At 51.4% G+C, this 14184-nt stretch overlaps 1 protein-coding gene across 1 annotated transcript; it reads right to left on the minus strand.

Annotated features, from left to right (window-relative positions):
- Positions 1–946: 946 nt before the first annotated feature.
- Positions 947–13899, minus strand: TYW2 (tRNA wybutosine-synthesizing protein 2). Its single transcript, XM_068116107.2, has 7 exons — positions 13639–13899; positions 13278–13422; positions 4114–4351; positions 3841–3991; positions 3644–3753; positions 2206–2363; positions 947–1438 (listed from the first exon to the last, which is right to left on the minus strand). The coding sequence occupies exons 1-7, from the start codon at positions 13692–13694 to the stop codon at positions 1106–1108; spliced, it is 1191 nt and encodes a 396-aa protein (XP_067972208.1). The 5' UTR covers positions 13695–13899; the 3' UTR covers positions 947–1105.
- Positions 13900–14184: the final 285 nt, after the last annotated feature.

Genomic DNA, 14184 nt, shown 5'->3' on the forward strand with positions numbered 1-14184 from the left:
ACAGGTCGCACAAGATCTGCCTGCAACCCTCTTATGGTTAAACTGCCAAAATCAAGACTCTCTGCTCACCTTCACTCCTTCATTCCTCTTTTCTCCCGCCTCTGGAACAAACTCCCTCACTCTCTTCAATCCCACTCCACCCTCCAGGTCTTTAAAACAGCTGTTCACCACCATCTCTTATCTTCCCCCATCCAAAACCTTGATCTTTTCTACCCCCGCTAATTTCACCCCAATTCCACTTTTTTGAAATACCAACTTCTGTCCTGGAAGTCCTTGGTGTCCTTGTGTTTTATACTTCTCCCACCCCCCCTCCCCCTTCCCACGCCTCCTCCCCCCAAGCCCTCTCCCTCTCACACATCTCCTTGCTCTCAAATGTTGTGTTTGTGTGCTTCCTCTTCTCTCCCCATCTTGTCTTCCGCTCCCTCTTTTTATATATTTTGTTTGTCTGGTTGATTTGTTTGTGAAGTAAATGTTAGCTCTTTCACGAGCCTCGATTCAGTATACAAAAAAAAAATAAAAAAAATAGCGACTTTATGCCAAACTTGACACGCTCGTACTTGTACAACTGCGCTGTACCAGATGTGTGCCTCCTTTGGGAGGACTCCACCGTTATGAGGCACAGAAATCAAGAAGCTTGAATACTACTACTTCCTACAACCCCTCTCCCGAACATCTTGGTATTTATGTTTTGGTAGTTAATAGGTTATTTTAATCGGTGGTTAATGCCCACTAGGCCCACTCCCCGACTCCCTCCTCTCCCACCCAACCTCTCCTGTCTATTTTTCTATTCAGTGACCACCCCTCCCCTCCACTACCCATTCATGCATACATAGGCCCATGTCGCTGAAGATGGCAGGATAGTTTGTGATGCCTACTTACCAAGTGTGGTGAGAGATAAAACATGTTGTATTCAAACAATAAAAGGTAGCATCAAAGACCAATCGGCTCTCGTCTTGTTGATCATGTTCACATGAATGCTATTGTATCATAGCAATGCTGAATTTACATTAAGAAATGAATGCCCTTAAACTCCACAGACCACACTGCCACGCTTCCCTCACTCTTATTTCCTTCCTTCCTTCTCTCCGTCACATGAAGTATAGCTTCAATGTGGCCGGCACAAGATGTCTGCCACCACATGTGTCATGTGGGGTGCGTAGCTTTTGACCCGAAAAACATCTTCGACCACAGCCTTCCATTTGCCAGCGCGAGACTCGTCGAGCAGTGTCTCGACTCTCTGGGCCTCGCTCTGCGCTGCCGCCAGCCAAGTGGTGCGTTTGTCAGAACGAGTCGCTTCAGGAAACGATGTCACGGTGAGATGGAGATGTATCCGCCCTCCACGGTCTCGGCGAAGGAGGTTGCAGGCGACGGGCAAAGCGGCAGGGTCTTGGGGCAAAATGCCCATCAGGACGCGGTCCACCTCCTCGTCCAGTGAGAGCTGCGAGAGTCAAGTAACGCAATGAGACCTAGAACGGCACTCGGTAGTGCGCATATACCTCTGCCATGCTGAACAGTTTACCTTTTGCATCCCACTGATAGGTCTGATCTGGATCTGGATCCGGACCGTCAAAATCTAATTGGCTTGTTCTTGTCAGCTACCCAACCTACCCACCAAGTTTTGTCCGAATACGTCCATAACATTTTGAGATATCGTGCTATGTATCGTTTTTGGCCCTATCTGTCTCTCCATGGTGAAGAGTCACTGAAAAAGTCTCGGATCCAGATCCGGATCTTCACCAAAATCAAATCAGTTCGTCCTTGTCACATACGCTACCACTCTGCCAAATTTCGTCTGAACCTGTCCACAACTTCTTGAGATACTTTGTTCACAGACGAACAGGCAGATGGACAGGGGTGAAAACATAACCTCCATCCACCTTTGGTGATGGAGGTAACTAGTCGATAATCTCTTAAGAAATTCTGAGACATGTAATGCAACTATTCTATCATCATTAATTTATCAAGTGTATGTAGTCATTGTACAGGCCTAAAGGCTTGAGTTTTAGAATTTTCGGTCGTAGCTTTGTTCAGCCACCTTAATATTCCTTCTGTAAGACTTCCTCTACATGTTATAATCAACCTGTTGGCAACACACCAGAACCTCAGACCTAAACACCTGAGCAGCTACCAACAGCTACCCACCCATGTACTGAGATGAAGGATGACACACATCACAGTGAACATGATGCCACGTTTTGCACACACCTTACGGTTGTCTCCGGGCAAGACCCTGCAGCGGTTTGAAACGCCGTTCCGTTGAAGGTTCACGGAGAGCCAGTGTAGGGCATTGGGATTCCACTCGCAAGCCAAGACGAGCTTGGCCCGGCCGTGCACGAGCACAGGGAGGGTAAAGTAGCCAATTCCTAAAAAAAAAAAAAAAAAACCCGGCAGAATGTGCCGATCAAGAAGCTCAAAATTTCTCCGATGCTCCGATGGCTTGACCGTATGACACAGAGACATGTGGATACGCACTGTGATGCAATAAATTTATAAAGGAGGAACAAAAAACATCCCAAGGACTTTCGCTGTCGTAATTTAGTGGGCTCTATTTTATACAAGCTTACACCTGGCCTTGCTCCTCCTGACCTCTCCTACCTCTGCCCTCCCTTAGCCACGCCAGATTGCACGCATTCCTCAAGAAACCCTCACATTCTCACCCTCTGTCTGATTTCCCACCTGCATTCGCTCGTCCCATTATTCTCCCGATTGTAGAATAGTCTCCACGTGTCCGATATCTCAACCTTCCTCACTTTAGTCATTCAAATGTATTGCCCATCACTACCTACATACGTGGATTATTGTCCCCCGTCGCACAGCGGAGCGAAAGGGGGACTATGGTTTTCCCCTCCGTCCGTGTGTCCGTCCGTCCATCCGTGCATGCGTGTGTGCGTGCGTGCGTAAGCGAAGGACCGCATTCGAATTTGGTGTGTGGGTGCAACCCACGTCAAAATCCAAGATGGCCGCCGCCATGTATGTCTGATGCCATGTATGTCTGAACCTTGTGAACCGAATATCTTGAAAAATAAGCGAAGTACCAACTTCTAATCTGGTGTGTGGGTGTATCTCGGCATAAGGAAGAACGCTATTGAAAATTGGGTCGCCACGTCAAAATCCAAGATGGCCACCGCCATGTATGTCTGAACCTTGTGAGATGAATATCTTGAAAAATAAGCGAAGTACCAACTTCTAATTTGGTGTGTGGGTGTATCTCGGCATAAGGAAGAACGCTATTGAAAATTGGGACGCCACGTCAAAATCCAAGATGGCCGCCTCCATGTATGTCTGAACCTTGTGAGTGAAATATCATATCATAGCATGTTTTCTGCGTCTTCCACTTTGTCAACTCACATCACTTCCCCGACGGGGGACCGAGGCGTAATGCTTGTTTCCTATTCTGTTCCTCTCCGGGCCATTGCTAACTCCTTTTTGTGTTATTTCACCTTTTCTTCACATGTATGTTCATTAACCCCTCCCCAAAATACCCTGCGGTACTTTTTCTGGATCTGCTGCCCTTCGTCATTCAGCTTCTGTACGAGCTTAGACCCTTGCATTAAAAAAAAACAATAATCTACTGTCCATTAATTTTTTATCGCCAGTATATTTATTCTGAATGCAATGTTTCATGTCTTCGCACCCCGCGTACCTGCATACATGTCACACACAGTCTCTCCAGTGCAGTCCCACATTGCAGCACGCTGCTTCTCCTGTGCGTTTCCAGTAGAAAACATACATGTGCAGATATCCCATGTGTAGCTGTGGGGTTGTACCAGCAGCACAATAAATGTTATAGAGTTATTCCAAAGACTTCCATAGGATTAAAATATAATTGGTGCAGCAAACCTTATTCCATTCTCCCTTCTCTCCACCAAGCCATCGGATCCAAGAAGCAGGGTCACAGTCGGAGTCCGGAATCCATCGGGCTGGACTCTCCCCTGCTTCGCGAGACGTCGTACTCCGAGGGCTTTCGTTACAGCTGTCCATAGCTCGGGAGCTGGGAAGGCATTTCAGAAAAGTGACGTCTCCCTCGGGAAAGACAAAACTGCTTAAACAAATAGAATACATAAAATGATATTGGTTTGGATCACAGCAACAAATTTCCACCTACTTGCTCACCAAAAGAATCCCAAAAAGGTGACGCAAAGGCCTGTTGGTCAACGATAGCGAGGTCACCATGTCTTTCCCATCGTCGAGGGAGCTGGTCACGCCAATCGGGAGGCAACTCTGGACCGTCCCTGTGCAGCTCCAGGATGGAAGAAACGGCCTTGAACAAGCGCTCATGTGGAGAAGGCGAATGTCGGCACAGTGGAAACTCAATGCCTTCTACCAGCCGCCAGTCGGGCGTTCCTAGCTTCTGCTCACCACCAGAAACAGCTCAATGAGCCCCGAGCATGTTCAATCCCTGCGGAGCTGCACAAGATCCTCCAGGTTACAGAAATGTCAGTCTCGCAATATTTTCTGCATACACAATCAAGGTTCGTGGAGGAGCTAGAACACAGAACTGATCAGGATGTAACACACCAAAAGGTACAGTCACGTGAAAAAGTAAGTACACCATGTAAAGTTTTGACTTTTTCAACATATTTCAACATACAGCTATTTGATCTTAATTTCATCAATATTGATAAAGGTGCTATTGTAGCGGCTACCGCTGGGTTTACACAATCGCCTTGCACCTACCAAGGACGCGGAGCGATCACCATGCCGGGCTCGTCCAGGACGCCCGGGCAGGCCCGCGCTCAACTTGCCAGGCCTCGGCCGGGACGCCTGGGCATGCCCGGGCACGCCCGGCCACGCCCCTCTCGACTTGCCAGGCCGTGGCCAGGACGCCCGGCCACGCCCCCTCTCGCCTTTCCCGGGCAAACGCTCCGGGATAATGTGTGTTTGTATATTGCTGCCCGATAAACGGGCTTTTCAGAGTACCCGAGTTGTTTTGTGACAATAAAGAAACTCGGACGAATTCCAGCTTTTTGTCGAGTCCATTCTTCCGATTACGTGGGAGCACAGCTCCTACATTGGTGACCTACCGACATGGACATGGCAGTTGCCCTTAAACTGCCTACCTTCTGGGAGGCTCACGCGGCGGTTTGGTTCGCCCAGGTGGACTCCCTGTTCGTCCTGCGAGGCATCACGGCCGACGACACCCGCTTCCACCATGTGGTAGCAGCGCTCGGTTCAGCCACCGCGGCCCGCGCCCTGAGCCTCCTCGAGAGCCCGCCAGCCGCTGACAAATACGGTGCGATTAAAAAGCTCCTCCTCGACGCTTTCGCCCTCCCATCGGCGGAACGCGCACGGCGCCTGCTTGACCTGCCCGAGCTCGGCGACACGCGCCCGTCCGAGCGAATGGACTACATGCTTTCGCTGCTCGGCGAGCACTCTCCGGCATTCCTGTTCCGGGAGCTGTTTCTCCGTCAGCTGCCTAGCCCGGTACGCCTCGCCCTGGCGAGCACGACGATCACGGATCCCCGCGCCCTCGCCAGGGAAGCCGACAGGATCTCCGCGGCAGGCCAACGCATTGCAGCAGCGACCTGGGGCCCACCGCCGTCCGACGCAACGCCCATGGCGCCCGAGCACCCGGCACGGTCGACGACTGAACTGCCGACGCAAATGGCGGCCGCAACGCCGAGCCGACCACCTCCAGCACGACGACCGGGGCCTCCACCTGACCAAGCGTGGTGTTACTATCATGCCAGGTTCGGACAGAAGGCCCGGACATGCCGACCCCCGTGCACCTTCGGCAGGCCGGGAAACGGCCAGGCCGGCGTTCATTACCAGCCATGAGCGCCGGCCACACGGGCAACTTACTTTTCATCACGGACAAAGCGTCCGGACGGCGCTTCCTGTGCGACACCGGCGCCCAACTGAGCGTCATACCCGCCTCCGATCAGGACAGGCAGTCCGCGGTTTGCGGCCCCTCCTTGGTTGCGGCCAACGGATTAGCCATCCGCACCTTCGGCCCGTGCAACGTCACCCTCTGCTTCGGCAGCCAACCCTTTAATTGGACTTTTGTAACCGCCAGCGTGCCCATGGCTCTGCTAGGCGCCGACTTCCTCTGCGCACACGGACTGCTGGTGGACGTCCAACGGCGTCGCCTCATCAATGCCGAGACCTTCAGCTCCCTGGTATGCACATTGAGCAGCTCCGCTCCGACCGAGCTGGCATGCGCCCTCCCGGCGGCGAACGAGTTTGCTCGCCTGCTCACGGAGTTCCCGGCCCTCACGCGGCCGACGTTTTCGGCCGTCGCAGTACGACATGGGATCGAGCACCACATACCAACCACGGGCCCGCCGGTCTACGCCAGAGCCCGCCGCCTCGACCCAGCCAAGCTCGCCGTGGCCAAAGCCGAGTTCGACGCTTTGGAACACCTCGGCATCGTGCGGCGCTCCGATAGCGCGTGGGCTTCGCCACTACACATCGTCCCAAAACCAGGGGGCGGCTGGCGCCCATGTGGCGACTACCGCCGCCTTAACGACGCTACCACCCCCGACAGGTATCCGATCCCGCATATCCAAGACTTCTCCGCCCGTCTGGCAGGACGGGTCATTTTTTCAAAAATCGATCTCATACCGGGATATCACCAGGTACCTTTCAGGGCGGCCGACGTCCCTAAAACGGCCGTCATCACGCCATTCGGCTTATTCGAATTCCTATGGATGCCGTTTGGCCTCAAGAACGCGGCTCAGGCGTTCCAGCGCTTGATGGACGGCGTGCTGCATGACCTGCCGTTCCTCTTCGTTTACCTGGACGACATCCTCGTCGCCAGCACGTCCCGGGCCGAGCACCTCCTCCACCTCCGAACACTGTTCGGGCGCCTCAGCGAGCACGGCCTCATCGTCAACACGGCCAAATGCCACTTCGGCACGACGGCCGTTGATTTTTTGGGCCACCACATCACCAAGAACGGGGCCGTGCCGCTGCCAACCAAGGTCGAGGCCATCACCACGTTTCCGCGTCCCAGCTCCATAAAGGCCCTGCAGGAATTCCTGGGAATGGTGAATTTCTATCACCGCTTCGTGCCCCGCGCTGCTCAACTCATGCGGCCCCTCTACGAAGCCCTCCGGGGCAAGCCGGCCAAGCACGACATCGTCTGGTCCGCAGCAATGGACGCGGCCTTCCAAAGCTCAAAGCGGGCCCTCGCCGACGCAACACTGCTCGCTCACCCGGTGCTCAACGCTCCCATCGCCCTCACCACGGATGCCTCCGACTACGCGGTGGGCGCCGTACATGAGCAATGGGTGAACGGGGTTTGGCAGCCACTCGCTTTTTTCAGCCGGCAGCTCCGGCCGAACGAGCTCAAATATAGCACGTTTGACCGTGAGCTCCTCGGTCTAAACCTGGACGTTCGCCATTTCCGCCACCTCCTGGAGGGCCGACCCTTCACGGCATTCGTCGACCACAAGCCGTTGGTTTACGCAATGGCCAAGGTCACGGAGCCGTGGTCGGCCCGCCAACAGCGCCACCTCTCCGCCGTGTCGGAGTTTACCACGGACATCCGGCACGTCGCCGGCAAAAACAACGCCGTGGCCGACTGTCTTTCTCGGGCCAGCGCAAACGCGGTCCACCTCGGCGTGGACTTCGCGCTTATGGCGGCGGACCAAACCACCGACACCACGGTGCAAGCCCTCCGGGCGGCGGACACGGGCCTCCGCCTGGCCGACATCCCCTTCGCGGACACTGTCCTGCTCTGCGACGTCTCCCAAGGCCAGCCTCGCCCCATTGTGCCCATTACCTGGCAACGCCGCATCTTCGCCTCCCTCCACGGCCTTTCCCACCCGGGCCAGAAAGCTTCCCAGAAGCTGGTGTCGGCGCGATTCGTCTGGCACGGCCTTCGACGGGACATCCGCGATTGGACCAGCACCTGCACAGCCTGCCAACAGGCCAAGGTCCACCGACACACCCAGGCCCCGCTGGCACCTTTCACCGTGCCCAAACGACGTTTCGACCACGTCAACGTGGATCTGGTGGGCCCCCTCCCCCCGTCACGGGGGTTCACACACCTGCTCACCATGGTGGACAGGACCACCAGGTGGCCGTAGGCCGTTCCCCTCGTCTCCACCACCACCGCCGACGTGGCGCAGGCTTTCATCGCCACCTGGGTCGCCCGCTTCGGCGCACCGGCGGACATCTCGTCGGACCGCGGACCGCAGTTCACCTCCGAGCTGTGGGGCGCGGTCGCCCGCAACCTGGGGGTCAAGCTCCACCGTACTACGGCCTACCACCCCCAAGCCAACGGGTTGTGCGAGCGATTCCACCGCTCCATGAAGGCCGCGCTCATGGCCGGCCTTCAAGACGGCGGTTGGGCCGACCGGCTGCCGTAGGTCCTTTTGGGCCTCCGCACGGCCCCCAAGGAGGACCTCCGGGCATCCACCGCCGAGCTTGTCTACGGCCAGGCGCTACGCGTCCCGGGCGAATTCGTGCCCGACGCTACCAGTCCCTGGTCCGCAACTCACCAGCGCTCGGACCTCCAGGAGGCCGCCCGACGGTTTGCCCCCGTGCCAACATCCCACCACGGTGACCCCCAGTCCTACATCCCCCCAGCGCTTCGCACAGCGGAGTACGTTTTTGTGCGTCATGACGCACATCGGGGGCCACTCCGGCTGCCGTACGACGGGCCCTTCCGGGTCCTGCGACGGGACGACAAGTCGTTTGTCATCGACATCTGCGGCAGGTCGGACCGGATTGCGGTGGACCGCCTCAAGCCGGCGCACGTGGACATCGACCAACCGCCACGGTTGGCCCTTCCGCCGCGGCGAGGCCGCCCCCCGTCCACGGTGCCCCCCACTCGACCGCCCACCACCACACCGGACCCCCCCCACCCCCACGACCCGCCAGGGGTCGCTTCAGCCGGGTCATCAGGACCCCCCTCAAATTGACCCTGCCGGTGCAAGTCGATTCTGGGGGGACGTGTGTAGCGGCTACCGCTGGATTTACACAATCGCCTTGCACCTACCAAGGACGCGGAGCGATCACCATGCTGGGCTCGTCCAGGACGCCCGGGCATGCCCGCCCTCGACTTGCCAGGCCGCGGCCAGGACGCCCGGCCACGCCCCCCCTCTCGCCTTTCCCGGGCAAACGCTCCGGGATATTGTGTGTTTTTATATTGCTGCCCGATAAACGGGCTTTTCAGAGTACCCGAGTTGTTTTGTGACAATAAAGAAAGTCGGACGAATTCCAGCTTTTTTGTCGCGTCCATTCTTCCGATTACGTGGGAGCACACACAGCTCCTACACTATAATATAAAAAAAATATCATGAAACATTTACATTTTGTAGTCCATTGTATAATTTAAATGAACATAAATGCAAATTTCGCATGTGGAAAAGTAAGTACACCCTTGGCTCTAATAGGTGGTATTGCCCCCTTTGGCAGAAACAACCTCAAGTAGGCGTTTCTTATAACTGTCTACCAGTCTCTGACATCGACTGGGAGAAATTTTTGTCCCCTCCTCCATGCAGAATTCTTTCAGCTGTGCGATGTTTGAGGGGATTCTTGCATGCACAGCTCGTTTCAAATCCCCCCACAACATCTCGATGGGATTTAGATCCGGGCTTTGACTTGGCCATTCCAGAACCCTCCATTTCTTTCTTTTCAGCCATTCCTTGGTGGATTTACTGGTATGTTTAGGGTCATTGTCATGTTGCAAGGTCCACCTTCGGTTGAGCTTCAACTTTCCGACAGATGGCCTCACATTATCCTCAAGCACCCTCTGGTACAATGAAGAATTCATCGTGGATTCTATGATGGTGAGCTGCCCAGGCCCTGATGCAGCAAAGCTGCCCCAAACCATAATATTTCCCCCACCATGCTTTACAGTTGGTATCAGGTTCTTGTGGTCAAATGCTGTCTTTGGTTTTCGCCAAACATGTCTTCTGGTACTGTGGCCAAATCGCTCTACCTTTGACTCACCTGTCCAGAGCACATTGTTCCAGAAGTGCTGGTCTTTGCCTAGGTGTTCATTGGCAAACTTTAGTCTTGCCCTGATGATCTTTCTGGACAGCAAAGGCTTCCTCCTGGCACACCTCCCATGTAGATCAAATTTGTGCAGCCTCTTTCTAATGGTAGACTCGTGCACTTTGACATCAACAGTGGCAAGAGCTACCTGTAGGTCCCGTGATGACATTCTGGGGTTCTTAGAGACTTCTTTCAGCATCTTATGGTCTGCTCTTGGGCTGAACTTGCTGGGGCGGCCTGGCCTGAACAAGTCGGCAGTTGTTTGGAATCGTCTCCACTTGTAGATGATCTTCCGGACAGTCGATTGAATGATTTCAAATTGTTTGGAGATCTTTTTAAATCCCTTCCCAGACTCGTAGGCATCTATAACCTTCTTTCTGAAGGCCTCAGAGAGCTCTTTTGATCTAGGCATGGTGACGCCGCACACTTCAACAACAAAGAGCAAACCAAACTAAATGTCTGATGTTTAAATAAGACAGGTTCCTCCAAGATCCTCTCTAACGATGTTCTAATCATTTGGACCTGAGCTGGTGCACCTGATTCTAATTTTAGGTATTTGAAGTAGTGATAAATGTAGGGGTGTACTTACTTTTTCCACATGCGAAATTTGCATTTATGTTTATTTAAATTATACAATGGACTACAAAATGTAAATGTTTCATGATATTTTTAATATTATATTAACTTTATCTATCAATATTGTTGAAATGAAGATCAAATAGCTGTATGTTGAAATATGTTGAAAACGTCAAAACTTTACATGGGGTGTACTTACTTTTTCACGTGACTGTAGAGCAGAAAAAGGGAGGGGAGGGGGGCACCAACAGTAGGGATGGAGGACGCATGGGGTGGATAAGCTGGATATAGAAGCAAACTATCAATAAGGAAAAACAGGAAAGAGGTGGGCTTGGAGGACTAAGGGGGTGATTAATTTCTAATTCAATGTGTGTGCCATCGCTCGGATGGGCGTTAAACGGGCGTCCTATCTGTCGGCATTAGTTGATTGACATTAAAGATCCACACGGTATACTTCATGAAGAGTAGTCGAGCTATCACCGGCACCATGAAAAAATTCCTAATTCCTGCCCAAACTACTGCTGGGAAGGCAATGGCAAACCACCCAGTATAATCCTTGCTCAGGAAGCTTCTTCGGTGGCACCGACGCTCTGTGAAGAGTATGGTACATCATAGAGAGAAGGTGGTGAGAGTGGGTGAGGCAATATAAAGGGCTGTCTCTTTATTACATATGCAAATAAACTAGTTTTTGCCTCTACTCCACAAGAACCATACACACCTGTGTCCTCCCATAGATCCTCTCAACATGCCTTCCCTTCTCTATCCACTTCTGCACTCCCATCATCCTTCCTTCTCTTCTTTTTCTTTATTTTCACCCCCCTGAGCATATGAAATAAATTGATGGCCTGTAATCTGGCTTTTCTTTCTTTGTCACAGATTTGTCAGGCTATGATCAACACCCAGATTACATGGAGCATCCACTTGTAGACCAACAACAACAACAGCAGGCATTTTAAGGCCATTTCCCCTGCTAGAGCGGGGGTTAGCATTGCGGGCCCCATGAAAATCTTCGCAATTCTGCCCTATTTTCTACATCTCCCCTTGTTAACCCCTTTACCCGCATTTCTTCTTCCATCATCTTTAGCCAAGTCTTTCTCGGTCTTCCCCGTCCTCTACTTCCTTCTACATTCATATCCATCATTCTTCTCAACCAGTCACTGTCATCCTTCCTCAACACAGTCACAACTTCCTCAAGCTTGTAGACAATTCAACATAAAACTGTCAGGATAACGGAAGTGCACATTTCGTTTTTTAATCCCATGGCTCTGACTCAGCGAGCTCAAGTCACAACAAGCGCATTTTAAAGATGTAAATGTAACATGGAGCACAACTAGAGAGTTCATAGAACACCTTACCCTGCCATTATTTTCTTATGTTTGACTGCCAGATAAGCAGACAGAGTAAAAAAAACTTATCTTACTCCTCTGTGCGCATGTGAGCTTGGGATGAGATTCCACGTAAATTGCCAAATTCAGAGCCGAAGTTCTGCTAAACTGCAGGTTCGTGTTCTGACTCGTGTTCTACAGGGTCCAAAATATAAACTTAAATTGAAATAAAGCAGTTCCTCGATCATGGACTGACGTCTGTAGACAGACAGACAGACAGGGTGAACCGATACGCACATTTGAGAAATGAAGCACGAATTCTCATGAGGCCTTTCGTACACTCACTGTGTTCGTTTACATCGACTCATTTCTGTTCGTCCGGGCATTTTTAACCTGCCTTTGCTGGGGAGAAATGTATAATTCCAATTATCTTTGAAACATATTTTTCAACATTTAAACGAAAGAGTGGAGATTTCAAAATGGTTCACAATAATCGATCGTTGCTGGATGCAAATCGGACCCACGAAAATACAAGAAATACGAGAAATATCTGTGGATGGGACCGAGAGGAGTTGAGTTCCTATAATTTCCTGTTGATACAAGCGAGCGGCCACAGTGGACATATAACAAAACACACACACACACACACACACACACAGAGCTTTTACCAATACATGTAAAAATCTAGTATAATTTATCTTGTGGCTCTAGAACCAAACAGAGTATACAGGCCTCACCTCTCCCATCACTCTAACCCCCAGTAAATAGTAAATATCATGATTTAAAACTTACCATGTAAATTCACAAGCCCCAGATATGTCCTTTATATCGGTGTTCACAAGCATCTATTCATCAAAGTCTACTATGTCCTCATCCTTTGCCGAAAAGTTGGTTACCGTTACTTGGTAATAATGCACGGCATCTTTCCAATTGTAGATTTCCATTAAATAAATCACCAAGCCTGCCATATTCACAGGAGGCACTCCCATAAGGTTCAAAGCCCATTCACTTGTAGCGATCCGTCGGGGTTTCTGTAGCACATGCCCGTCCACTCGGACAATGCACCGGCCCACATGGTTGGGAGTTCGCAGTACGGACAGCTGCCCCTTTGGAGAGCTGAGAAGTTTATCCAAGTCTTCCGTTGTGCAAAAGAACAGCCCTTTCTCTCAAGTACGTTTCCACGTATTTTCGGCTCCATTTAGAAGCTTTATGAACCATTTTAGCTAACAATCCTTATATCTCGCACGCACGATATGCTTTATGCTGCCCTGAACACCACTGCTTCCTGCGTTTTCTGCGCATGCGCACCAATCATTAATAGAGCGGTTTACGTCATTTCGAAAGTCGCGTCTTGATTATTCCCATTTGGGGGAGGGCGGTAACAAGTAAACATCGTGACGTCAATAGTGTTTCGGGCCAATCAGATACCTTGTTGGATTCAAGCCCCGCCTCGCTGAGCAGTACGAGCCAATCCGACACATCACAGGAAATGACAGGAATGGAGGTGCTGCCATCTTCATTGCGCACCACACGGAATGTCGGATTTAACCACCCGCGTTGTTTAAGCAGTGTTCTGTCAGATAACGATCACAAACACAATATGGCACACCAAGAGAGATGAGGAAAAGCAAAATCTTTCAAATCACAGAATTTGAGGTTAAAAATAAATAAATAAACGAACACAGATCGTTTAACCCTCCGTGGAAAGCTTTGCTCTGCGCGAAGGAAAAGTACTTATTACCTCACGATGTCATTTTAATCGCCTCACGACGGCATTTTAAACATTTACCTCACACGTTGAGCGTGACCCGCTGGCACGACAAGCGCCAAACACTTCCCTGCCATGTGTAGAACGACGCCCGTATCCGTATGTATCACGTGTTCGGCGCTATCCTCGTCGCCATTGTTGTTTGTTACACACACCAAAAGATTTTGTAAAAAAAAAACAAAAATGTCGCTAAAGTCAGATTTTAAAAATGAAGATTGAAAATGAATAGAAACAAACAAGTGGGAATTCTCGCGGGCACAGAAAACCGAAAAGGCGTTTTTATTCTGTACAAATATTACGTACTTCCGCTATCAGACGACGCCTGTCTCAAACTCAAAGAATGACGTCAAGGTTTTTACAAATCGGATTATTTGGCAAAAAACATTCCATAAAACTACATCATTTTGTTCTGTAGGAGTGGCTGGAAAAGCAGGTGAGCCACGTTCTGCAAACAGCTGGATTTTTTTTGTTGTTGTTGTATACTGAGTCGAGGCTCGTGAAAGAGCTGAGGATGAACAATCTGCTGCCAAGCTCATTACATGTGCTAGAGAAGACGACATTCATACC

The sequence above is a fragment of the Myxine glutinosa genome, chromosome 5 (assembly GCF_964187855.1).
Source record: "Myxine glutinosa chromosome 5, kmMyxGlut1.1, whole genome shotgun sequence".
Lineage (NCBI taxonomy): Eukaryota > Metazoa > Chordata > Myxini > Myxiniformes > Myxinidae > Myxine > Myxine glutinosa.

Bases quoted from the DNA above. Each gene is read 5' to 3' on its own strand.
- TYW2 (XM_068116107.2), bottom strand. From the start codon at position 13,694: ATGGCAGGGAAGTGTTTGGCGCTTGTCGTGCCAGCGGGTCACGCTCAA. The intron at 3,754-3,840 runs GTTTGCTGCACC...ACAACCCCACAG, and splicing joins AGAAGGGAGAATGGAATAAG to CTACACATGGGATATCTGCA. The intron at 2,364-3,643 runs GTACGCGGGGTG...TTTTTTTTTTAG, and splicing joins TGTGTGTGACATGTATGCAG to GAATTGGCTACTTTACCCTC.